The sequence below is a fragment of the Meles meles genome, chromosome 6, assembly GCF_922984935.1.
Source record: "Meles meles chromosome 6, mMelMel3.1 paternal haplotype, whole genome shotgun sequence".
NCBI lineage: Eukaryota > Metazoa > Chordata > Mammalia > Carnivora > Mustelidae > Meles > Meles meles.
Genome location: NC_060071.1, coordinates 122,290,001 through 122,317,077, shown reverse-complemented (window position 1 = coordinate 122,317,077; position 27,077 = coordinate 122,290,001). Strand labels below are relative to the sequence as shown.

The 27,077-nt window shown below is 45.8% G+C and overlaps 1 protein-coding gene across 6 annotated transcripts in view; it reads right to left on the bottom strand.

Annotated features, from left to right (window-relative positions):
• TTC7B (tetratricopeptide repeat domain 7B) overlaps window positions 1-27,077 on the bottom strand; it is a 248,341-nt gene that overhangs the window by 61,156 nt on the left and 160,108 nt on the right. For all 6 annotated transcript variants that reach the window (XM_046007995.1, XM_046007989.1, XM_046007990.1 and 3 more), the window contains one exon: window positions 5,149-5,265. In XM_046007995.1, coding sequence (XP_045863951.1) covers window positions 5,149-5,265 — 117 coding nt within the window. The remainder of the gene's footprint in view (window positions 1-5,148; window positions 5,266-27,077) is intronic.

Below are 27,077 nucleotides of genomic sequence, written 5' to 3'. Positions count from 1 at the left end.
TCTCATTGCCTAGGATTAGTGGCCACGTGTTCTGCTGGGTCCTGGAAGCCAGCCAGGGCTCTGGGATCTTATCTTCTGTCTGTCCCTAATAAGTAGGTCCCTCCGGTCCTACTCTCCCTGTGCCTCAGTGTCTTCCCTGCAGATGAAGGTCAGGATTGTTTTCCTACACACAGCGGTGTGAGGCTGAAATGAGGTCATATGGACAGAACACTCAGAAGATGTCGTTGTAAATACATATACCTACAAACACACACCTGAAGTGAATGTGGCTGGCTGATTTCTGAAGACCACTTATTCCCAGTCCTCTAGTGCAATGGTAGGTGTGGGGAAGCTGAGTTAAGGGCCTCCTGCTCTGAATGTTAGAAACCGCTGCTAAAACCCAAATCTCAACTCATGAGCCTTCCCCACTGTTGGAATGACTACCTCCCCTCCACCAGCTGAGAAACTATCTGCAGAGTCCTTGGTTCTTCTTCAGAGTTCCTTTTGAAAACGGTGCATAAGCAACAATTCACTACTCAAAATGGAGATGCTCCTGTCTCTGCTCTGAATGCTGTGACTGACTGAGAATTTTGCTTTGAGCAATTTTTAGTTCAAAGTTTATAGGATGTGGAGTCTTAACCAATCAAGATTTGCTTTGTGATGACCCCTGGGATATGGAGGAAGAGGCAAAGGGAGGCCCTGGCCACCTCTCGAGTCCCCTTACCTCTCTCACCCTGGCCAGTCTTGCTCACCAAAGCCTTCCTCTCTCCCTGTGGGACCCTGCTTGGGCCCTGGCACGGACCAGCCACTCCTACCTCACTACCCAGTGACCTCACCTCTTCTGTGCCTGGCCCAGAGGCTGCCAGGAGCGCCTCCCAAGGAGGACAGCAGGAAGGGAAGGAAAACTGTTCCCAGTCAGTGGTGCTAAGGTTTAGGGGGAGGGCACTGGCAGGAGCCCCAAATCCATGGTATGTAAGCTGTACACATTCCCACAAGTAGACATGCGCATGCAGGGGACTTCTGTTCGCCATCAGGATTGAACATTCGGAGTACAGTCCTCTGGCGGTCCTGTAAAGTTATACTGGAAACTGGAAGCTTCTCTTAGAAATCCTTTACCTTCCAGAGCCCGCAAAAGCTGTTAAACACAAGAGGCAAGCTGGTGGTGGGCTTGGGGTGAGGGCCCGGGCCCAGGGGTCTCTGTGGCACCTGGTCTCCTACCCGCTTCTGAACTAGCACCTGGCAAGCATTTACTGGATGGAAGAGAGAGGCCTGGGATGGGAGGCCAGAGTGGGGCAGGTGGGAGAAGAGGAAATGCCTATTTTTCTCCAGGGCCCTCATGGCTGAGTAACGAGAGTCCAGGCAAGGTCCCAAGACCCCTGACCCTCAATTCTCATCAGTAAAATGGGTTGTGAAAGAATGTGACTTTGCCTGCTTTATGGGGCCACTTGGAAAATGGAAGGAGAGCACGCTTCGTAAAAAGAAAATCTTCCCAAAACACGGGTGACTATTTGGTACCAGATGGGGTTTCCAGCTTCCAACTGAGGTTAAAGTAAAGAAAGCATCTTTTTTTTTTTTTTTTAACAAATAAAAACTTGAAGTGCTCGGTAAGTAAGTGATTGAGATAGGACTGGGGAAGAAAACATTGCCTTCCGATCACGTGGCTTTGCGATGGAGATGGTCCACGTGGCTGGGGCGAGGGGGGTGGGAAAGAAGTGGGGAACAACAGAAAACAAAAATAAAGGGGAAGAAGTTGGTTGCTGACTGGGAGAGGCAGCGTGCGTGGCGCCTCTGATGCCAGCGCAGACCTGAATCCGAGCTCTAGTGCTTATTTAATCGGGAAAATTAAGGCAAGGTATTCGGCCTTGTTTATTGTCTATAAAATGGAAAGAAGAGTTGCGTTCTTGAGAGGCTGATGTAGGGACTGGAGATAAGGCCCACACGGATGGCCCAGGGAAGGGTGCTGCCCTCCCCGGCTGAAACGCTGACTGTCCGTTCTGGGAGGCTGCCGGAACCTTCCAGTGAGGCCCTGGTCTCCAGTCCCGCTGTTCTGAGCGGCTGAGCCAATGGGCACGAGAACTGAAGGGACTGGCTCTTTTACTGAGAGAGAGGAGACGAAACACGAGACAGCTTTCTCTCCTAAAGGCAAGTGAAACTGCAGACCCAGCAGATAAATCCAGGCTTCTGAAATGACACACACCTTGCCAAGTGTACACTCGAGAGAATGCCACCCACCATTCTGCTCGCAGCAAGAGCTGCATTCCCGGCCTGCAGGTGGAACGCTCTCTGTGAGTCGTCTAAGGCTCGGTTCAGCGACTAGCTCAGTGTGATCTTCCTTCAAGCAAAAATAAAGAGGGAACGAGTTGCAGGGGACCCAAAAGCTCAGTCTCTTCTCCACGTGGCCCATTACTGCTCAGATCTCCCCCTGTGCCTCATCATCTCACCGCAGTGGAGGCCTGTGCCAGCCCCGGGTGGAGCAGGGAGGGGGTGGGCGATTGGAGAGCCCTGGCAGGGGGAGCAGAAACCTACCAGGATGCTCTCTGACCAGTTTTTGTTGCTTTTTTTTTAGAGCAGAGATGCTTCTCATGCACTTGTTCATGCGATTCTACTCTCTTCTAGAACCCTGCATGACCTGATCATGAACTTGAGGCTGCTGGACCCAGAGTTGGCCTTATCTGGAGAACAAGGAAGTATGCCATCCCTTGTCCAGAGGCAGCCTTCCCCTCTTTATGCTTCATTCTTCTGCCAGAGTCTAACTTGACCATACTGGGGAGGATGTCTAGATTTACGCAATGGTAATAAGGCCTACAGGAGAAACATTTATATCCCAGAGAAAATAAATAAAGTTAAAAAAAATAATCAGGAAGCTCCTTAATAAGGGGCTGCTCAATTACCACCCCCTCCTCCTCCCCCAGGGAGTCCCTGGAGGGAGCAGTTTCGCAAACCGGTGATGGGTCCTCCCCCGCCCACCCCCACACCCCCTCCAGACTCTGTGCCTGGAGCCAGGGTTCTCTGGCCCTGCAGGATCCTTCAGGAAACGGAGGAAGCATGGACACAGCCCAGGCATTTGGTTAAGTATTTTTAAAAAGCTTTCCAATTCTGCTATTTTTTTCTCCTCACATCCAATATTCTTGGTTGCTAAGTGGGAGGAAATGTGGGGAGGTGGGAGAGGTGTGGAGAACGGAGGGAAAATTGGCAACATGAAGGCTGATGGGTTTATTTTCTCATTTTGAACGGGGGTACGGGCAAAGGAATGCTCCAGGACGGAAGCAACCAGCCTGGGGAGGATCTCCTGTTAGCGGCGCTTATGGCCAAGACTTCCCTAAATCCTGCTGCTTCGGAGAGGCCGGGAGTGGGGGGCTTTTGGGGGAACATAACATGGGCATTTTCTATTTCTGCTTACAGACTTAGAAAAGTGGAATTCTTTAAAAATTAAAATGATCTTTATTTTCAGAACATATCCGCAAAAGGGAGAGGCCAGTTTTGGGATTATCTTTTCACCGAGAGGAAGATGGAGCATGGGGCCATCACGTGCCACAGGCTGAGCTACGAAGGGGATTCTTGGCTGATTCTCGCGACTCCAGCTTTGCAAGGGGCACGGGGGCTGCCTGCTTGGCCTGGGGCTGGACAGCATGAGCTCCCTCCCTTCCCACTGCGCTGCCCACGAGGCCCGGCTGCGGTCACAACTCTGCCAAATGTTAGTTCACAAGGACCCGTCCCCTAACACAGAGGGCCCTGATTTTGAGTATTTTAACTGCTGAAATAAAATCCCACGTGGAACCCCTCCTGCACTCAGCCGCTTCCCTAACGCCCATCCCACCTTTCTTCTTCCTGGGCTTACCGCCTGCATAGCAAGGCCACTAGCCTGTTGCCTCCCCCAGGGCTGTAAGGGGCAAGTGGCGTCCTTAGTACACATTTATGATTTCAGTTGAATATTTTTAGCCTCCCGACGTTTAAGAGCCTCCTGTGGGTTGTCCGTACATCTTGCTATGAGCTTAAAAAACGCTCCAAGTGTATGAGCTGTTGTCTGAATGCACCTGAATTATTAGGTCCCTTTTCATTAAATGACTTCCTAGGGCAGGACACACTTAGTAATTTAAATAGATGCCAGGAAAAACTGCCCAAGACTTGCAAATGGGCACAATTAGTGGGTGTCTTTCAGTAGTGACTTGGGAGTTGACTAGGGTGCCTTTCCCCGATTAATTGGCCTCAGTTGGGTGGGGGGTGCCCTTGACTCCAACTGATTAAGGTCATTTTACTGTTCTGCAGGCAAATGAGACAAAATTGTTTTCCACCCTGTAAAAAGACAACCCCAAACCATATATTTCATTGTCCTATAAGAATACTGTTTTTGCATTTCTTTGCAAATTCATTTCAGTAACTTTTTTTTTTTTTAATATACTTTATTTATTTATTTGATCGACAGAGATCACAAGTAGGCAGAGAGGCAGGCAGAGAGAGAGGAGGAAACAGTCTCCCTGCTAAGCAGAGAGCCTGATGCAGGGCTCGATTCCAGGACCCTGGGATCATGACCTGAGATGAAGGCAGAGGCTTTAACCCAGTGAGCCACCCACACGCCCCTAGGATATCTTCTTCTCTGAATGAGTCTTAACATTTTACCAGTTCCCTCGTTAGTTAATGAGGTAAATAAAACCTCTGATACATGCTCATTTTATATTTGTTTGTGTCATGATTTTAATGGCTTAAAATTACACTTTATCTTGCCCATCGTGGTGATCTCTACTTTCCTTGGTAGGAAATGGCCTGTTGTCTCTGCAGGTCTTTTAAATACTACTCTAAGACCCCCTACATCTGAAGTATGTAATTGACTAGTCTATCCATAAATTACCAGAAAGATGCTAAGACTTGTCCACAAACTTAAATAAAGGGCTGGTTGAGAGAAATCAGGTGGAGATCAATTGAGCCTTGGGCCTCATGGGTCACGGTGGCAGCAAGAAGAAAAGCAAGCCCCAGTCTTCATCAGCCCCTGGGAGAAAAGCTCCTGACAAATGGATATGTATGGCTCCACCACGATTATCTGTTGCTCACGAGGACCTAGAGGTGCACAGGGGGGCAGGAGGCATGCCTGCCTGCCAAGTGCCATCTGAGACGGCTCTGGGAGGTGGGGACCCATGCAAAAACCATGCAAAACAGGCCCCGCTGGCCTCTTACCTGGGATTGGTTAGGTTGTAGCAGGATTTCCATATTTGTAACATGTGCTTACAAGTAAGGAGCGCCTCATCTGGGCCCCGGCAGAGAGACTCCAACTTCACTTTGGAAAACAGTAGTCTGTGATAGGGAGACAGAAGGAGAAAACAACACAGGTCAAGCCAAAGAGTCCCCACCAGAACCACCCGCATGGCCTGGCCTAGACCCGGAAGTGACGGCACTCATTCTAGAATGGGGTGGGCAAAGGCTTGATCCGAGGCAAGTGGTGGCAGCAAGGGCCAAGGGTTCCAGAACTCCTAGCTTAATATGTGGCCTTGTAGATTGAAGGCAAATGCTGGTGCAGCCAACGTGATGATTTGAGATCAACTTAAAAGCATCAGAGTGGCTAATTTTATTGAGAACGTGGGGATTTTATTAAGAGCCTGATTTTTAAAACAAAACCGATTTATTTGCAAAACTTCAAAAATTCATTAAAAGCAAATCTTGATTTATTTACAGATTTACATGGAAGACATGAGTCAGTTGATATAAATGATCTACAAATCCCTTTCCACAAAGATCCTCATCACGTGAAGGTGAACAAGTCTCGTAAGCATCGAAAAGGCACATAAAGAAGGGGCGTCTGGCTCAGGCTCTCCCCTCAGACTTTCCCAGCCCTGCTACTGTAGGACTAGGACTTCACTAGCTCACTCCACAATCATCAACTCTCTTTTCCCCATTTTTTTACCACCAATGGCTCTACCCTCTGTCCAGACCTTCTGTGAGCTAAGCTTAGACCCTTCTCTCTTTCTCGGTCCCTTGGTTATCCCATTCCCAAATTCTACTTATGCCTTTCTGAAGACTTCAGCTCCCCTGGTCCCTGAGCTCATTAATACTACCCTTGGGAAGCCCCAGCATGAGCCCAGATACCTTCCTGGTGGTGTGCCTATTCCCCCGAGTTGCCCAGCTCTAAGAAACCACCTTATGAAAACCTCTAAAAATCAGTTTCAGTCCCAGCTCAAGAAACTACAGTGATTCCTTACTGTTTGTAACAATAAGTCAAAATTCCTTACTGAGTCCTCGAAGGCCCCCTGCCCACCAGCCACGCCTATCTCACCAACTCATTCTGCGCCATGCATCCCTCTGGACCCTGTACTCCTACCAGTATAATTGATTGGCCAAAGGCCAGGTTCTTTCCTAACTCTATGAATATACATGCTGTGTCCTCAGTTTTGATCTGTATGAACCTACTGTTTTCCTAAATTCTTCCTGAACTCTAAGCCCAGTTACAACCCATCTCCTCAAATAATATCACGTTTACATCTCTGTCTGCTCTACTCTCCATCACATTAGCTGGTGTTTGCTGTTAATGATAATACAGAGAAGAAAGAGATGGGGGAAGCTCCTGCCTATTAAAGACATCCTCTGTGCCAGGCCCTATGTTTGGCGCTTCACAAACACAACGAAGGTGTGTAATGACCCTTCTTGGTGGGTGTACTTATCTCTCTTCCATAATAGAACACCACCCCCTCACTTCCACAGTGCCTAGGATTGTGCTGTAAGGCTGGGAGGGCCTGAAATCCACATTTGCTCATTGACTTTCTCTACAAACCACAGAAGACTAAGAAACGCATATCCAGTGATTTAAGTTAGACACACAAGAGAATTCCTCAACCACGCATGATGTAATGGTCTCATTCGAAGGCATTTTGGAGGAAGTCTCTTTTTTCTCAGTGGGCGATGGAAAGAGGGTGGTCCTAATGCATCACCTCCCAAACTCTGGAATGGGTTCGTACCACCCACTCCCTCCAGATGGAACACAGGATGCCCAAGGGGCTGCTGGTGGCTCTGGGAGGGCTCAGGGCTACAGCCTCCTCGAGCCTGGGTCTGTGGACACCTGGGATGATGGCCAACGGGCCAGGTGGAGGCAAGGATGCACCCCTGAGCCACAAGCAGGTGGGCGTAAAGGTTGAGGCCAGACGTGAGACCAGGGCTTGCCTTCTGTTCAAGAACATTTCAAGAAGTGCAAGTTCTCTGAGGGGTTTCTTAGGAGCCAGGTGCCAGCTCCTGCTGATGTCTTCACCAGTTCAGAAAGTGGTAGGAGCTTTTCTGTATCACAATCTCCCACTAAACGTGGGTCAACTGGGAGATGTATTGCAAAGGAAGGAGAAACTCCAAAGGGTCACTTTGCAGCATTTGGTAGAGACTTTTTCAGAGGCCAGAGACCCTCCTGCCAAGCAATTTTGGCCAAGGGAGATCCCAACTAGGACTGTGGTGATGTTCTCCGGGAGGCACAGCAAACTCTTCTGGCTTAGCCAAGCTTGGCATTCACCTGCCCCAGGGAGGGGGTGAGGTCATGGGGAAGGCTGCCCTACATGTAGTGGTGTGTGGCTCTAACTGTCCAATTTTCCTCTAACTGTACCCCAAGTACAAAATGCCAGAGCTTGTCTCTAAGCCTCAAGTTGGGGGAACGGTTGCATGCAAGGCTTCTTGGCTGGAAAAAGAACTTCTAATTAACATGAAATAACAGCTTTCAAACACTTGACTCAGGATATGGAGTTGAAAAGGTGTGGGCTGAATTTCAGAGAGCCAGACAGGAAGAACAATAGTAGAACTGCTGAACAGAAATGATGGGGAAGGCACCTGGAAGTGGAGCAGGAGGAACAGCATGACAGAGAGACTGGCAGAGAGAACAAGCTGGAAAACATGGGCAGGGGAGCAAAAGCAAAGCCTGGCAGACGCGTCAGGTACCTCCCAGACGATGGGCCCCGACAAACTGAACCCGGTTTTCTCTTAGATACACCTGGTTTCTCTCAGATACACAAATAAGAGCAGGAGACAGAGGCACCGCCTCTGGGACACTGCTCCTCCTCACCACGTCCCCAAACTTCAGCTTGGCTATATGGGCAGAGACGGTCCTGAACACAGGACAAGCGATGCTTGTCATCGTATTTGCTGAACCCTGCGCACACATTTCAAGACTGTTCGAAAACATCGGGCTGGGCGTATGCCACATTAGCACAGAAATGAAGAGAACACAAACAGTGATTGGCACTGGTTTGCTGCAGTTATATCCAAAGATATCAGAGATTTAACCTACTGAGGAAACCCAGAGGACAAAACTAGAAGTCATGAAAAAGGGGGCGCCCGGTTGGCTCAGTCAGTGAAGCAACTGCCTCCGGCTCAGGCCCTGATCCCAGGGTCCTGGGATGAGCCCCGCATCAGACTCCCTGCTCTGTGGGGAGCCTGCTTCTCCCTCTCACTCTGCCCCTCCCTGCCATTCCTGCTCTCTCTCAAATAAGTAAAATCTTAAAAAAGAAAAGAAAGAAGTGATGAAAAAGCCCGGGACAAACCAGCATCGTTGACACTCCTGCATGTGGAATGAGCAGGCGGAAGGGACCGCAGGCTGGCACTGTCTACGGGCCACAGCAGCCGAGTCCGACCATGAATTAAGTAAGGTGTTTCTCTTGGTAAGAAGTCATGTGCTGGGAAAGTGGTCTACTCCTACTCCCTATATCTGGCTCAAAGTTCATCAACCTAATTACAACAGTTTTGGTTCAGAGACTCACTGAAACTTACAGGAAATTAATGAAGACTGGAAGAAGCCTCCTGATGGATGAATCTGACTATGTTACCGATAGCCCAAATCTAGCATCTCACACACAATGCTGTTCCTGATCTGGCTCCTGCCCAAATGCTTAGCCTCGGTCTGCTTACTGTATATCGTGTACATCTCCCACTCTAGCCATGATCGGCTTCCTCCATGTCATTCTCCCTCAAGACCCCGGGCCTTTGCACATGCTATTAAACTTTCTGTCTGGAATACCTTTTCCATCTATCTCTGTTTTTCAGGCATCTACTCATCTTCCAGGTCAAATAGCTCCTTACCTCCATCCCCTCACCTCAGTAAAGCCAACCTTAGGTACTAGAAGCTAAAGCTCCCAAATGGAAATGCAATTCCAGAAAATACGAAAATACGAGACCTCTCAACCCTGGAATAATAAGCAACAAGCCAGGAAACTTCTGCTTTCAAGACAAGCAAATTAAGAACAACAGAGGCTGCCAGACACTTGAAATATTTAATCGTTGATTCTTACACCAACCCTGCAGGTTAGATCTAGGGTAATTTGCCCGAGTTCACAATGCCAGTCACTGGTAGACCAGAACTACAAACCCAGATCCACTGAACAAGAAACAAGGAAGAGTGACTTAAAATATTCTAACTGCAGTGGGTAATGGGGAGGGCACGTTTTGCATGGAGCACTGGGTGTTGTGCAAAAAGAATGAATACTGTTACGCTGAAAAAATAAATAAAATGGAAAAAAAAATATTCTAACTGCACTCCTGATGTTAACGAAAATAGACAGCATTTTCTAATCCATTGCCAAATACGTAAGACCCTATGATAATGCAAAGACCTGTGTTACTGTGTGAATTTAAAGTAGGTATAAAATAGAGTCCCTTACCTTCAACAACTTAGAGTCCAAGCAGAAGAAAAGACCTGGCCACGAACATGAGGCAGGATTCCCGGTTTAGGGACAGATTATGGCCCTGGAACTCGAGCGGGGCCACAGGAAGACAGGGGCTGCGATTCTGGGGGACTGTTACTAGGATATATCACGTGAGCTACTTTAAAAAATGATCGCATTGGCCTGAGTTTTTTGTGACTTGCCTCTCTCACCCCAAAGTTCAGGCATGTAAATTTCTAGTCATTTGAAGGATTCATTTAATCAAGGTTTTACTTTCATTAAACCCAAGGGAAATAATATTTTACCCTATTTTTGTAATTTCTTACGACTCCCAAGATACTTGTTGAAAGAACAGCCGCGTTCGGCTTGGTGTAGAATTTAGAAAGAAGATACACCCCCCGGCGAAGCTCTGGGGTGTGTGGCATTGTGACTTGTCCTCAGGCACCTCAGGGAACGTATCAAAGTGGCTTTTTATCAGGGCCTGGTTTGATGTCTGATGATCTTCCTCAGGAAGACTTTCCTGACTCCCTGGAAACTGCCCCCAGCGCCTTGACCCTCACGTCCAGAGGAATAGTCTGGTTTAGTGTCATCCTGCTGGACCCCACAGCCACTCCGTGAGCTCAACGTAGACCCTCACATCTTCCCACTGAGCTCAAGGTACTGCGTCTACCTCCCGGAAGTCCTCCCCCCAGGACCCTTCCCCCACGCAACTGTGACAACCCCACCGTCTGACATCTTCCGTGACTCCCAGCCTCGGGCAGAAAGCTATTTCCTTCCTCACCTCATATCTATAAAATGTCTTTTATAATCTGTTAAAATCCTGTACTTGTACCGTTGAGCACCTATATGTCAATGTACTTGAGAATGAATTCAAATCTGTTCACCCTTTTGTTGATCATTTTATTATTTATTTATTTATTTTTAAAGTTTTTTTATTCGAGACAGAGGTACAGAGAGAAAGAGAAAGCGAGAGAGAGAGAGGGCATGAGCCAGGGGAGAGGGTGAGGCAGACTTCCCTCTGAGCTGGGAGCCTGACACGGGGCTTGATCCCAGGACCCTGGGATCATGACCTGAGCTGAAGGCAGACGTTAAACTGACTGAACCACCTAGGCGCCCCTTGTCAATCATTTTAAAAGTGCCTATTATGCCCTTGAGGCTACAAAGGGGAATCAGACATGGTATCTTCCCTCATGGTCGAGTGTTCTGTACACATGATATGTGATGAACGGATATATGGACAAAATTCTACAGCAGCACAAAAGGAAGGAGACTCTGCCTGGGGGTCATGGAAGACCGCAGAGAAGAAGTGGAGCCCTTATGGGGTGGGGGGTGCTGGGGAAGGGCCTTTCAGGTGGGCATATGGACAACATCTTCAGCATTGTCAAGGAGGTGTGAGCGTCCACGATATGCCCAGGAGTGGTGTCTGGGATCTGGGATATAACACTAGGGCCTGAGATAATGGTAAAAGGGCCAGCCTGCCTGCCTTCCCATCCCTCCCTCCCTCTGTCCCTTCCTTCCTTCCTTTTATTTGTTCTTTTTTTGCCAGAGAGGGAGGTGGGGAGAGGCAGAGGGAGAGGAAGAAAGAGGGCATTTTAAGCAGGCTCTACGCCTGACACCGAGCTCGATCACATAACCCTGAGATCATGACCTGAGCCAAAATCAAGAGTCAGATGCTTAGCCCACTGAGCCACCCAGGCGCCCCAAGGGTAGATATTTCTAAATGCTAAAATTTAATATGCCTTACAAAACTTTCTGGTGAAGAACTCTTGATGACAGTAAATGAGAAAAGTTTAGAGAAATACTAAATTAATGATTCCCTCCGACCTTATCTGGCAGCATAAAAAAAATGTGCTCATTAAGTGCATCAAGGAGGAAACATGCATATTAATACACAAACCCCACACTAATTAGCCGATCTGTAAATGCTGTCTTCGAGGCAGCTGATTCAGAATGAAAATTACAGGAACCTTGAACATTTGGTATTTTGTGCTGGCCTGGGTTGGAACGCTCTTGGGCTCAGCCTGCTCTTTGTTTATCTGCTGAATGTAGGCAGGGACGCAAAACAGCTGTGAAGAAAAGCACGTGGTGTCTGCCCAAGTGAGGCCACAGCCATGGAGACCGTGAACGCCATCCCCATCTCTCCCTTCCAGGGAGCCTGACCTGGGAGCCGAGAGGAGGGTCACCTGAAAGAATGTGCGAATCGGTCACCAGGTGAAAGAAACAGGTCGGGCAGAGGGGGCTAGTGTGGGGGGCACAGCTTTGTTGAAATGAAATTTTAAATTGAGAAGATGGTTGTCAGTCATAGATCAGAACGGCAGGAGAAATCAAAAGAGATGTGTCAAAAGCATGTGGTGACGAAGGGCAGATAGATGGAAATTTGAAGCCAGATGAGTCAGCTGGGAACAAAGTCTGAAAGGACCCAGAAGCAAGCAGCCCTTCACTGGTCAGGCAGGGGAAATGGGACCAAATAGATTGAACCAACCCCTTACAGCGGAACGAGGGGTTTCTTCCAGGTTTCACTGTGGCTCTCAAGAAGGGAATCTAACTCAATGTCATTGTCACCAACATTCCTGAGGCCTACTGCATGCTGGTCTCCGAGACTCTCCTGGCTGGGGGTCAAAGCAATCCAATCCCAGATGGTGGTGTTGCCAGCAAAAAAGCAGCCTCTGATCCTGGGCTGAGTCACTGTCACTGAAAAGCCACACCGTGCCTGGCCGGGGAGTCCTTGGGGCTGACACAGTTCAGCAGGGTCCCCTCCACCACAAGAGTGGATGATGCTGGGCTTACAGCTCTGCCAGCCCCAGAGCTGCAGCCTCAAATCGTCCTGAGGGTCCTCTGACAGATGCTGGAAGCGACGGGCAGTAAGGAACCAGTTCACAGGACCGCTCCCACTTGACATCAAATACTGCTCAGGGACTCGCTAATGGGGAACGTTCAGTAAACATCACCTGCATGAATGGTCCATCTACTCAACTGTAACGCAGGAAACAGACAATTTCTTTGACCATTTGGCTTACTTCATTGCTGCACTGACACACTATACATTGGCTCATTAGGAAAAAATATATAGAGATTTTTCCAATTAATCCAAAGCTGGACAAGGTCTTGAGCGGTCCCTATAATGCCTCACTACTCAGGAGTGTGGTCCGGGGCCAGCAGCCTCAGTGAGCCCCCAGTGCAAACCCACCTGAGACCTGGTGAGCCAGAATCTTCATGTAACACGACTCCCGCGTGATCTGTATACAAATTTAAGTTCAGGAACCCCCACTCTGGTTCATAACTCTCCATCCTAACCTTCAATGTGCTGATTTCTCCAAAGACCTCCAAAGGAATGAGTTTCCCATAACTGCCCCTCCCCTTAAGAAATTCTACCTGTATTGGGGTGCCTGGGTGGCTCAGTGGGTTAAAGCCTCTGCCTTCGGCTCAGGTCATGATCCCAGGGTTCTGGGATCGAGCCCCACATCGGGCTCTCTGCTCCGCAGGGAGACTGCTTCCTCCTCTCTCTCTGCCTGCCTCTCTGCCTAGTTGTGATTTCTCTCTGTCAAATAAATAAAATATTAAAAAAAAAAAAGAAATTCTACCTGTATTTATTTTACTCCAGTAAGAATTCTGGGAGTATCTTACACTTAAATTCAGTGGGAATTCTGATCAACCACTTCCATTAAGCCCACAAATGGAGGGGGCCTCTACCCATGACCTTGAACGGAATGCTTCCATTCCTTCTGGAGGGATTCCTGGGATGGCTTTCTCCCATCCAAGTACTAACCAAGCCCGACCCTGCTTAGCTTCCGAGATCAGACGAGATCGGGCGCGTTCAGGGTGGTATGGCCGTAGACTGGGATGGCTTTCTGATAGCTGCCCTAGAACCCGGTCCAGGTCCTCCCTGAGACTGTCCCCAGGGAGGGTCAGTATGCCAACCCAGGGGGCACATTCACATGGTCACCCACGTACAGGGCACCCTGAGTCTTCAGAGCCCTGAGCGGTCATCCACGGCCATTGGGAGTCCTCTTCGGGGACAGAAAACTCCAATGTCTTCCACAACCAGGCAAGTAAACAGGAGCCGGGCTCAAGACGTTCAGGAGCATTTGGAGTCGTGCCCGCCTACCCAAGAGGTAATCAAATCCAAACATTTTTAAAATGTGCGCTGACCTAACAGGACTCTGCGAGCAAATGTCAACACACAGGCAGCCAGACAGAAACCCCCGGTTTATAAGCTTTTCAGGAGTCAAATCTGAGTACTTGGTTGTCTGTGTAAAACCCTAAAGCCCACGCCGACTCCCTGCCGGTTTGCCAACGCAAGCACCAAAGGTGGTTTTGACGAGTGTGGCTCTTCTCTAGGGTTAAAACCTTGTCTAGGAACTGACCCTGTGGCTTACCCACAAACTTCTGTCTGGGAGTTTTTAACCACTAAGGAAGTTCTAAAATTCAGACTGCTTTTAAGTTCTCAAGTTGCTCAAGAAGGAGATGCCGCCTAACGTGCACCAGCCCATCTGGGCGGTCATTCGGCATGTCCCTACATTGTCTTCGCTGTTACCCTGAGTGTCATCTCGGCCCAGGCTCCCAGGTCTGTGGGTCCTGGGGAGATGGACCCCACACATATTTAACAAACTCAAGTATCAGGAGCAGGAGCCCCGCTCTCCAGAACTCTGCAGCCCCTCGTCCCCGATGGGGCAGGTGCTGCGGACCGACCCCCGTCTGCGAGGACTCGGCTGTGCCTCTCCAGTATCCTAACCCGGCCTCCTCTTCATGACAGGCAGGAGCTCCTGTTAGATCCCCTATCAGTTACATTTTGCTTCTCATTTCAGTCAAAGTGTCAACAATCTGGAATACGCCCCCTTCCTTCTAGCGGTATTTTTAGAACAAACAAACAACTGACATATTTAGCTAAAATAAATCACCTCAAGAAACCCCGGATTGGCTCATTTTTTGCTCCCGGTTCGGCTGTGAATCTCAACTTGGACCAGTGACTGAACTAGCACCCAAGCTGGAAATGACCCCGACAGGGTGAACAAAAACACCCCTGGAATCACACTGCCCGTGTCTCAAGGACCTCCCTCAGTGTCCACGTTTGGCACTTTTGTTGAAGAGAGTCACCGGTGCCACCCACAAAGCAACCGAGCGTGGACGTGGGCAGTCAGGACTGCTTCTGGAGTGCTGTCTCCCTTGGGGGGAGGGGCCCAGGACGCCCAGCCCTCTGCTTCGCTAAGGAAGCTGGTCAGCAAGTGCCCTTGGGCCAGGAGCCATCTAGTAAGCAAACACGTGACCAGGAAATATCTGCATATAAGTCTTCCCATCAAACAATCTGGCTTGACAAACAAAAACCAGTTTATTCTCTCTGAACCACAAAGCCCTTGGTCATTTCCAAAATGGGGGAGGCAGTGAGCCTGAAGCAACGCTACTGACCGGCCCCTCCCCAAAGGCCAGGCCTTGTGAGAGCTTCCCTGTCTTTAGTTCTGACTCAGTTCCCATGGCCCCGATTTCCCCACAGTCTCGGGTCTGAGGATGGGGGCTCAAGTGAAGAAAGGAGACATGTGGGCCTATTTCAGTGGGTGATGGCAGAGTCCAAAAGAATGGGGATCCTCCAAGGGGAAGAGCCCAGAGCCAGATGTGACGAAGGCAGAGGGATCCATCAGGCTCTGTAGCATCGAAATGGCACCCTCCACTCAAAGTCAGGATGGGAGCCAGAAAGGAGGAAACCAGGCAGGGTGCCGGCAAACTGAACCAGCTCTCTGGGACCACAGGTGGACGATGCCTCTCTCTGGGATCTGGAGTCCTTGCCCCAGGGAACTGCCGCTGTGAATTCCAGCCTGTTGCACATTCCCCACATTCTCTGACTTTACGTCCTGCGTGTTCTCATTGACTACGCCATGAAGGGTTGGATTTAGTTTTGTTTGGCTTTGTTTCAGCAGCACGAAGGAGACTAGAAGCAGGACCCATGTCCCTGGGGGCTGGAGATTTCATGGGGGGCCCTGCTCCCTAGGGGTGCCAATGGCCATGGTGGCAATCTTTGTTTCCTCTGAGGCCCTTGGTACCTTCCAGAATAATTCCTCACGTGTCACTGTGAGCAGCACGAAGGCGGGGACGCCGCTTTCCTCGGCCTCAGCAGAAAGCGGGGGCTCTCTGACCTTTAACTAGGGAGGTATTCAAAGGACAGTGAATCAGATCATCTGTAGGTGGGGTTATTGATCCCGACCAGCTGTTTCTGGCTCAGGACTCCCACGAGAGTACTCATGGGATAAATGTGGAGATTGTCTTCTGTATCTTCTTTCCTCTAAGGTGTTTTTGTTTTGTTTTTAAACAAATAGTAAATACTAAACTTTCATGACCTTAAAATGCAAAAAGACCATTACGAATGCACTGACATTCAACTGTATATCTGGGCTGTTGGATGTGTTTTGCACAGTTGGCTGGGTAACTCGCAGGTGCTTTTACTATGACCCATATGCAGTAAGCAGAACTCATTATTTTATACAGCAAACTTGGCAGATTAAGACCAAAATGGACCACAGTAGAAACACAGGTAGACACATGCTTAGCTATGAACTAAGGCTCCCAGATGACTCCGCAGGGTCATCAGTTTCAACCACCCATTGCACAAACACGTGTTCATGCTTGCAGCATGCCAACCATGGGGCTAGGTGCTGGGGACCCAGATGTTTCAGGAAACACCTTGCATGAATTCTGAAGATGATACTCCATACTTAGAGTGGTTGAATGAGACTCAGAAGAACCTGAGATCTTGTAAAGGAAAGCACCAAAATAAATAAACCTTCTGCAGGCCACCACTGGGGATAGATGTCTTTGGTATGGTTGTCCTTCCCTGGCCTGTCCTAGCTGCCAGGTCTCCTGAGGAGCTCTCTCCCGTGGCTGATGAGAGGGTGGCAAGTCCTGCTTTTCTCTCCAGCCTATCCTGAAATAACCAGGAAGAGGGGAACTCTCTGGAAGGGAAGCAGGACACTCCCATGAGGACTTCAGACTGGCTGCATGCACGTGGACTTGGGGAGCAGAGCTTGGGCCGGCACGACTACCAACCTGAGGACAACGCCATCCCTCTCCCTGGAAAAGGGAGGGTCTTCCCATAAGCAAATTGGGCTTCAAATACATTTCTTTTTCATTTCCTCTTTTCCAGTTCTTCTTCTCCCCTTGCCTCAAAAACCCAGTTTTTCAGTTTCTAAGCCATTTTTCATTGTCTTTTTGGTATTCTGTCTCTCTTAACAAGCATCGACATCCACTGAGGGCAACGCCAGAGACCCAGGACCTCACAGAAAGATTATCTAAACAGGTTGGCACAGGGGGAGGCTGCTTCCCTGCTCTAGCCCCTCCCAGAAGAGCGCTGGCTTCATGACCCAGAGCAGGAGACTCCCGGAGCAGACAGGCCCCCAGGCACCGCATCTCAACCTCTCAAGAACACTGGAAACCCTCTCATCACTAAACATGCTGAAAGGGAGAGGCTGGAAAGCTGATTTTTTTTTTTTAAACTGTAGTAAAATATACATGACATAAAATTTTTCATTTTAACGTGTCTAGTTCAGTGGCATTAAGTACTTCCACATTGCTCAGCCACCACCACCACCACCTGTCTCCAGAATGTTCTTCCCCTTGCAAAACTGAGACGCTCCAAACCCATTAAATGATAACTCCCCATTCTCCGCTTCCCCCAGCCCCTGGCAACCCCTGCTCTACTTTCTGCTTGTGGGATTTTTGACTGCTCTAGGAACCTCATATAAGAGTAACCACATAGAATTTGTCTTTTTGTGACTGGCTTCTTTCACTTAGCTTGATGTCCTTCAGGTTCATCCATGTGGTAGCTTGGGTCAGAATCCCCTTCCTGTTTAAGGCTGAATGATATGCCACTGTACGTATGTATCACATTTTGTGTATCCATTCATTCACCAACGGGCACGTGGGGTGCTTCTACCTTCTTAGCTGTTGTGAATAATGTCACTGTGAACACAGGTGTGTGGTATCTATTTGAGTTCCTGCTTTTAATTCTTTTGAGTACTTACCCAGATGTGGAATTGCTGGGTCATAGGGTAATTCTATTTTTAATTTTTTGAGGAACTGTCATACTATTTTCCACAGTGGCTGCACCATTTTACATTCCCACCAGCAGAACACAAAGGTTCTAGTTTCTCCACATCCTTGCCAACACTTGCAACTTTCTGTTGTGTGTGTGTGTGTGTGTGTGTGTGTGTGTGTGTGTGTGTGTGTGAATAATAGCCATCTTAAGGGGTATAAAATGGTATCTCACTGTTTGATTTGCATTTTCCCAATGACTAATGATGCTAAGAATATTTTCATGTGCTTATTTTTTTTTAAAGATTTTATTTATTTATTTATTTGACAGAGAGGGATCACAAGTAGGCAGAGAGGCAGGCAGAGACAGAGGAGGAAACAGGCTCTCCAGCGAGCAGAGAGCCCAATGCGGAGCTCGATCCCAGGACCCTGGGATCATGACCTGAGCCGAAGGCAGAGGCTTTAACCCACTGAGCCACCCAGGCGCCCCTCATGTGCTTATGGGCTAGCTGAATATCTACTTTGGAGAAATGTCTACTTTGGAGAAAAGTTACTTTGCCCATTTTTTGTTTGGGTTGTTTTTTTTTGTTGTGGCAAATCGACTTTAAATGAGCTAGTGTACCACTGAACTTGCTCCACCTTGATCCATGGTGTTTTTGAGGGGCTCCCTACCCTCCTTTGCCCAAAGATCCTCCTCTCCAACTTGTATCTGAGAGGCAGGCATCCCTCGGTCGGTAACCTTGCACTCATCCTTCCCACACATCCATCAGGTACCCACGGATTACTTCTCTTGAGTTAATGAGAACAACTTTTCTTTGTGGTCCAACTTTCTACCAAGTGCAGATTTAATGGGCATGTTCATTACTGCATCATTCAGCTCAGGCACAACGATAGCCCACAGCACCAGGCCTCTCAGTAATCACTACATCAAAACATGACTCGGTATCACATTTCTACTTAAATTGAATGCAAGTAGGACAGAGTGAGAAAGAGGCAGTCTTACTTGCCAAATGATTTTTTTTAAAACGAGATACATGCTCCACTTGAGTAAAGAATGATCCTAACCATGTTTTCCAGTTTATTGCTAAGATTGACAGGGGAGACAGCAGAAAAATTCTGTTCGTATGGATTGCTAGCTCTCAGAAAGCATGAACTGTCTTTCTCTTACTCGTGGCAGCATTCCCGGTATCTGGCATGGCATGTGGAATGTGGTAGCAACTCGGAGCTCCAGAAGTGGTGGTCAAGAGCACAGATGTTGAGGCCAGACCACTCAGGTTCAAATCATGACTCCATCACTGACAAGGTGGGTAATTTTGGACAAACTAGTTTACCATTCTGTGCCTCGATTTTCTTATCTGTAGGGATGATCATATCATCTACTGTGGTTCTCATGATGATTAAATTAGTTTAAAATCTGTTACTTGCTGGGGCACCTGGGTGGCTTAGTCAGTTAAGCATCTGACTCTTTATTTTTTTAAGATTTTTATTTATTTATTTGACACAGAGAGAGAGATTACCAGTAGGCAGAGAGGCAGGCAGAGAGTGGGGGAAGCAGGCTCCCCATGGAGCAAAGAGCCCGATGCGGGACTCGATCCCAGGACCCCAAGATCATGACCTGAGCCGAAGGCAGAGGCCTAACCCACTGAGCCACCCAGGCACCCCAAGCATTTGACTCTTGATCTCAGCTCAGGTTTTGATCTCAGAGTTGTGAGTTCAAGCCTCGAATTGGGGCCAGCGTGGGACCCACTTAAAAAAATGTGTTAAGTGCTGCTAAGAGTTGTCTATACCAACGTGGTATATAGATGATACTGGTTATCACCGCTAAATGAGTAAATGAATAAATGTTATATATGTTTGCTTCTTTCCATAGTTAGTTCCTGTTGGCATGAAAAGAATTGTGATCACGTGACAGGATCTGCATGACAAGATCTGCTCTCTAGGTGCAAGAGTAGAAAATCATACACAGAAGGTTTAGAGGAGCTGGTGGTCTTCTAGCCAGGTGACTGAGGACTTGTTTCAGTATCTCCTCATGTATCAAAGTTATGGGTCAGAAAACAAAAGTCATCGAAACACCTCAGTGGTGTCACTTGGATTTGTATCCTTGAAGGTTCCAAAATACTTTCTTGTGCTTCATGTCACATTTGACGGTTTAAATAAGAAAGATTAGGGGCGCCTGGGTGGCTCAGTGGATTAAAGCCTCTGCCTTCGCCTCAGGTCACGATCCCAGGGTCCTGGGATCGAGCCCTGCATTGGGCCCTCTGCTCAGCAGGGGGCCTGCTTCCTCCTCTCTCTCTGCCTGCCTTTCTGCCTACTTGTGATCTCTATCTGTCAAATAAAATCTTTTAAATAAATAAATAAATAAATAAGAAAGATTAAAATTCAAATCAATTAAAAATCTGTAATTAGCAGAGTTGAGTAACCATGATTTGTCTCAGGGCAAGAGACTAAACCCCGCAGCGCCTGCCCTTCACGGCTACTGTGAGGCTTGCTGAATCAGAATAAAAGATTCCAGTCACACTACCATTCTCAGATGCCACTGTATGTACAATACTATCTGATATATTTTCCCAAGACAAAAAGCAACAAATTATCAGCTCTCATCCCAATATTTTATCTAAAAATGAATCCCTGTGGCAGAGACGCTAAGTCTGTAAGGGGTTGATCAAAGCGCTGGCTGACAGACTGCCGCGCTGTCCTCAGGAGAGACGACTGTCCCGAATGTCACCTGGCAACCACTTCTACCTTCTTGGGCCAATGAGGAAAAACACTAAGTGAAATGGAGTCATCAATTCAGAAATTCAGAAATTTCAGAAGAAGGAATGTCAAGGATCCTCTACCAAGTACAGTAGATAGTGAATCTACCTGAATTTACAAACCCTCTTCAATATAAAAATGTGTTCTTTGTTAGATTTTACTTTGGGGAAAACTTGCAATGCATTAAAGGTATTTCATACATCATCAGCAAGTAATTTCTCATTCCTTTGTTTAGGTATTTAGTAGTTAAAGGGTTTTTAACAAAAATTGGTTTTCAACAGAAAAAGAAGGCAAATCAGGAGGAACAAAATAAGACAGGACACAGAGAGAAACTGTAGACATAAATCCAACCATAGCATTACCTACATTAAATGTGAATGGACTAAACACTGAAGACAAAAGGCAGGAATTATCAGACTAAATAAAAAACAAGACCTGAGGGGGCTCAGTCAGTTTAGCACCTGACCTTGATGTCAGCGTCACAAGTTCAAGCCCTGCATTGGGCTCTATGTTAGGTGTGGAGCCTACCCCCCACACCCCAAAAAGCAAGCCCCAACTCCATGCTGTTAAGAGAAGAAGTATTTGAAGACGTAATGACTGAGAATTTTCTAGAAATTATAAACAATATAAAAAATATCAACCTGCACCTTAAGATAGCCCAGTGACTCCGACCGAGCAGGAGCCACCCTGAGCTGTTTCACAGTGAGAACATACAGTGCCGGCAACAACGGCAATTGGAAGTGGCCAGGGAGAAAAGACAGATGACATTAAAATGATCTAAAATTAAACAAACAGTTGACTTCTCAACAACTACAAGAGGAGCAAGATCATTTGTGCTGTGAGAAAATGTGAGCCTAGAACTATATATCCAGTTGGAAAAGCTCTTTTGAGAGTAAAGCCAATATATTTTCAGACACAGACTGAGAAAGTATGCCAGCAACAGACCCTCACTAAAATTTCTAGGATAATCACTAAACAATAACCAAAACAGAATGCTTCTTTTCCAAATCAGTAAGAGAGAAAAAAAAAACACATAACAAAAACATAATGAACCTAAAAGAAGAAGGAAGGAAGAGGGAGGACAGCCTATGAAGGAAAGGGCAGGACAAAGAGAAAGCACGAAGAAGGAGGAGATACTAACACAAATGTACCGGTATTTACAGTAAATGGAAATGAACTAAATGTTCCAGATAAGATAAGACTGTCAGTCTGAGTTAAAAAAAAAAAAAAAAAAAAAAATCAGCTGTATATAATGAGCACAAGAGTGAATCTAAAACATTAGACTATAAAAAGTTCAAGGTATGAGAATGAAGAAAGATACATTAAGCAGACATGTGCAAACACATGCACACACACACATGCAGCATATGTGTATCTGTATATGCACACACAAATGTAGAGAAGTGTTGTGGATGTGTGTGGATCGCATCCCGCATCCAAACGAGATTCTGAGTCAAAATGAATTATGTAACTTATTACATAAAGATAAAGGGTTGAATCTACCAGGAAGACAGCAATTCTAAATTTATATGCACCTAAGAGCCCAGCTTTAAACTATATAAAGCAAACATTGCTATGACTGTGTGGTGAAATAGGACACTCTACCGTCCCAGTGGTAGATTTCAACACATCTCTGCTCAATAATTGACCAATTAAGCAAACAAAAACCATCAGTAAGAATAAAGAAGATCTGAATAGCAGAGTTAATAGCTTAATCTAATAAAATGTATAAAATGTACCCTTAAATGCAGAAAGCATTCTTTTTAAGCACACATGGAGGATTTATAAGATGTGACCATATGCTGGGCCATAGGACAAGTCTCAACACGTTTCAAGTTCATGTAAGATGAGTCTCTGGATACAATTCAATGAAGTTGTTAAAAGCTCATTAACGAAAGATAAGTGGGGGAAAACCCCCATATATTTGACAATTAGAAAACACAGTTCTAAAATAACGAAGGAGCCAAAGAAGAATAATGGAAATTTAAAATGATTTGAACGAAATGATAAAAATTTCAGATACTGAAATTGTGGTCTCCAACTAAAGCAGCACTTGGCAAATTACGTCGTAAATGTTTATGTCAGAAATAAGACAAAAAATTAACGAACTAAACACTGAACTTGAGAGATTAAGAAGGAAAACCAGGTAAAACAGAACAAATTCAAAGAAAAAAGAAGAAAGGAAATGTTAGAAATAAGAACAGAAATTCATGAAACAAAAGTAAATATATAGTGAGACCATAAAAAAGCTGGTTCTTTGAAAAGGTCAACATAACAGACAAATTTCTGGCAAGGCTATTCAAGAAACTAAAAAAGAAGGCACATTAAGCAGTATTAGGAATGAAAAAGACTTAACCGCAGGTACTGTACGGCAATAAACATAATTAAAAAACATGAACAGCTCCACGCCAAAAAATTTAAGTTTTAGATCAAATGGACAAATCCTTAAAATATATACATGTTATATGTATTTCAGCTTCTATGTTTTATGTAGCTTAAAAAATGAAGCAGAAAACCTGAATATCCTATAATCATTTTTGTAAAAGCATCAGAAGCCTTTCTATAGAAAAAGAGACCAGCCCCAGATGGTTTTACAGGCAAATTCTACTGAAACTTATCATTCTAGAAACAGATAATTCCAATCTTACACAATCAATTCTAAAACACATAAAAAAGAATCACTCCAACTTATTTTATGAGGCTTGCCCCACCTTGATGCCAAAACCTGACAAGTATACAGTGAGAAAGGAAAATCGCGTGTTATTTCACATATGAACAAATATAAATGTTCCTTAAAAATGAGTAAACCGAATCTACTAAAAAAAGCTAGTATGTCATGATTAAGTTGAGCTTATTCCGGGAATGCAAGGTTAAATTTAACATTTAAAAATATCAAGTAATAAGGGGATGCCTGGGTGGCTCAGTGGGTTAAAGCCTCTGCCTTCAGCTCAGGTCATGATCCCGGGGTCCTGGGATGGAGCCCCACATTGGTTTCTCTGCTCAGCGGGGAGCCTGCTTCCCTTCTTCTCTCTCTGCCTGCCTCTCTGCCTACTTGTGATCTCTGTCAGATAAATAAATAAAATATTTTATTTAAAAAAATCAAGTAATGTAACATTCCCAAGTTAAGGGAACAAAACCAAATAATTTTCTCAACAAATACAGAAGAAGCATTTGATAAAATTCAGTATCACTTCATGATTGAAAAAGATCAACTCTTAGCAAACCAGGAAGAAGGAATTTCCTTAACTTCTTAAATAGTATCAATAAACAAACTTGTAACAAACATATTCTTAATGGTCAAACACTGAGAATTTTATTAAACTCTGTTGAAGGTCCTACATAGTCTGGTAAGGCCAGTTTTAAAAAGTTGAAGATTTGAGATAAAGAAACTAAATTTTATTATTTCAGAAAAAAGTCGTCTGTACAGGAAGTCCAAACTAACCTACACATAAATTGTTAGAATTAACAAGAGTTTAGCTGAGTTGTTGGGTCAAGAAGAATGTACATAAATCAGCTGCCTTTCTATACACTAGCAACAAGTAGATAGTAAATTTGATTAAAAAAAAAAGACTGCATACATACAGTGTATCAAATGGAAAAAATCTGCTAAAAAATGGGCAAAAGATTTATATGAAAAATTGTAAGACTTCATTAAAAAGTGTCTTTAAAAACCTAAATAGATATAATGGCCATGGTTTAGAAAACCCACTGTCACAAATATAGAATTCTCCCCAAGCTATTAGATTAAATGTCATCCCAATAGACTTTGTTATTGTTGTTGAACTTGACAAACTTGATTCAAAAACTTACATGCAAACTCAAAGGCCTGAAATGGCCACAACACTCTTGAAGAGCAAGATACAGGGATGGACATATCTCACATACAATACAGTTGTAATAATAATAGTAATAATAATAATGATGATGATGATGATGATAAAGTGGTAATCACACAGAGATGGGCACACTGACTGAAAGAACCAAGTAGAAAGGTCAGAAATAGTTCCGCACTGGCTCCCTCACCCACATCTGGGCATCTGATTTAAGACAAAGTAGCACGTGGAGCTACAGGGCAAGGGAGCTTTTCAGTACCTGACACTGGGACAACTGGGTATCCACGTGTGGGAACACTACGCTGAATCCTTCACACCATACAGACGTAACAATCATTTCTAGATGGACCTTTAGATTTAAGTGTGAAAGGTAACACAAAGCGCTCTTAGAATATAACTTAGGAGACTGTCTTCATGACCCCGGAGAAGGGAAGGGAATAAACTAGACGCAGAAAGTACAATCCATGAAGGAAATGGCTGATAAATCCAACTACTTTAAAAACAAGAACTTCTGTTCATCAGAAAACAAGTCACAGATGAGGAGATGAGTTTTGCAACACATGTAAGCAACAAAGGGCCTTACAACCATAATATATAAAGAAAATTTACAAGTTGGCATGAAAAAGTCAACCTAGTTAGCAAAGAGGAAAGACTTCTCCCTGTGCTTCACAGAACAGGAAAGCTAAATGACCGATAAACAGAGACAAAAGTGTTCAACCTCATCATGCCACTTAAACTTACAATGTGACGCCATGAACCAGCAACCATGCAGCCAAGAATAAGTCTGAAACGTGGGGGGATCGGGCATCGTCAGTATGTGCGGCTCCACGTGCTCTCAGGCACTGCCGCTGGGAGTGTACAGTGGCACAGCCCCCTTGGAAAACGGTTTGGAATTATTTGGTGAAATGGAAGAGGCCCATATCCTATGACCCAACCATCTCATTCCCAGGTAGTCCCCAGAGAAGTACGTGCATCTGTGTGCCAGGAGACGAGTACAGAGATATCTACAGCAGTGTTGTTTCTAACAGCTGAAAACTTCAAACACCTGTATAGACACTTCCAACAGCCTGGAAAAACACATCATGGTATATTTATATAACAAAATACTACATATCAGCATAAAGGAATAAATTGTTGCTGCATGCAGTAAGGACTAACCTCAGGAATGTGATGTTAAGTAACAGAAGCAAGCAGTATAAAGATATATTCAGTACAATGCCGCTGAAAATTTTTCGAATATGCAAAACTAGAAATTTTTATAAAAAATTTTATTATTTGGAGTGCAAACATATATGGCATATATGGGGAATATATATATATTCCCCCATTCCGCCTGGAATTCAGGATGCAGTTAACATCCAGAGATGTTAGAAAGTAAGGGGATAGGATAGACAGGGGCACACAGGAAATTTACAGGCAATATTAATCTTCTTTTTCTTAAACTAAGAAGTGAGTATATATGTTAGTCATATTATTATTTTAAGTATATTTAATAGGTATCCTTTGACTTTTACTCCATATTTAGTAACAACAATTTTGAAGAATTCTAAAATACGGTATTTGAGGAACACTGGAGAAGTACCAGTCATCCTGATCATATGAATTCCTACCAGGTACTGAGTGATTGCCATTACAAATGTCTTAAATGCAGTAGCTCACACAGCTCCAGGTCCTTGGAGGGGCAGGTGTTTAAATACCTTGAGTGCACCTAACGGGGACCAGTATGTCTGCGATTCTCGGCATCAGGTGAAGAAGCTAGCGAAATCCACTCTCTGTTCAACAGCTGAACTGTCCGACAGTTAAACAGGGCTCAGCCCAACTGTGGAGAGGCCCTTTACTTCCAGCCAGCAGGGATGGAGGAAACACCAGCCATGCCCTCAGCCATGCCCTCAGCCTGCGTCTGGCTGATGGGACGCAAGAAGCGTGAGGCCCTCCCCGGCTTCCGAGAGTCTACGGTTCTGCGGGAGACAGGCTTGTCACAAACAAACAGATACTACTGCCCAGGATTCGGGACAGGTGCCCACAAAATCTTGTTTCGGTTGGTGTTGAAATGTTTTACCCTGGGTTTGGAAGGAAACCACGGGATCCACCAACTACATCTGGCCCCAACTTTTAATAAAGTATTCTTGGGAAGAAGTTTCCCATCACATAGGAAGAAATACAAACATTTAAAAAGCAAACAAGTCATCGGCTGCTCTCAGACCTGCTGCCATATGCTTTGCTTTTTTGAGCTTACAGCTTAACATTAAAATAACAGGCTCACATTCCTCAAATATCTCTACTGCTGTTCCTTACTTATTCTACTTGAAAAGGCTGTCAGCTGCTGTCACTTGGAAGCATTACCACATTAGCCACCACTGTTTACTGCTCACTGCATGGTGTGGCTATTAGTTTAATAAGCCTCCTCTCGGGTGACACCCTGGGCTGTCTACACAGGAAATGCGTGCTGGAGTCTACCGTCTAATGAAGGTGTTAGGGGTGGGAGGAAGGGAACGCCGCTTTATAAATATTGATGAGAAAAACTGACTTCAGTTGCATCAAGGTTGTCCTTTACTGATGGGGAAAGGACTGAGTCCTCTTTAAAGTGCACTGGCTGCCTGAAGATCCCCAGGGCTAATCAGCTTTGGAGGAAACTCAGAAACACACTCGGCGTGCAACAGAGCAAGTGTGAGGCCGGCACGAAACAAAACCCTGAAACAAGGCTCTTTAGTGCACTTGGCACAGATAGCTGAACCTACAAAAGAAATCTCCAGTCAGAGGTTGCCTGGATTATAATGAGAATTTTCTCGATGGGGAGAAGAGAAGTGCCCTTTTCACTTGAAGACAAAGAAATGTCTGTAATGGAAATGTGCGAACCGATTTTCCAAGGCAAGCTGCTGAA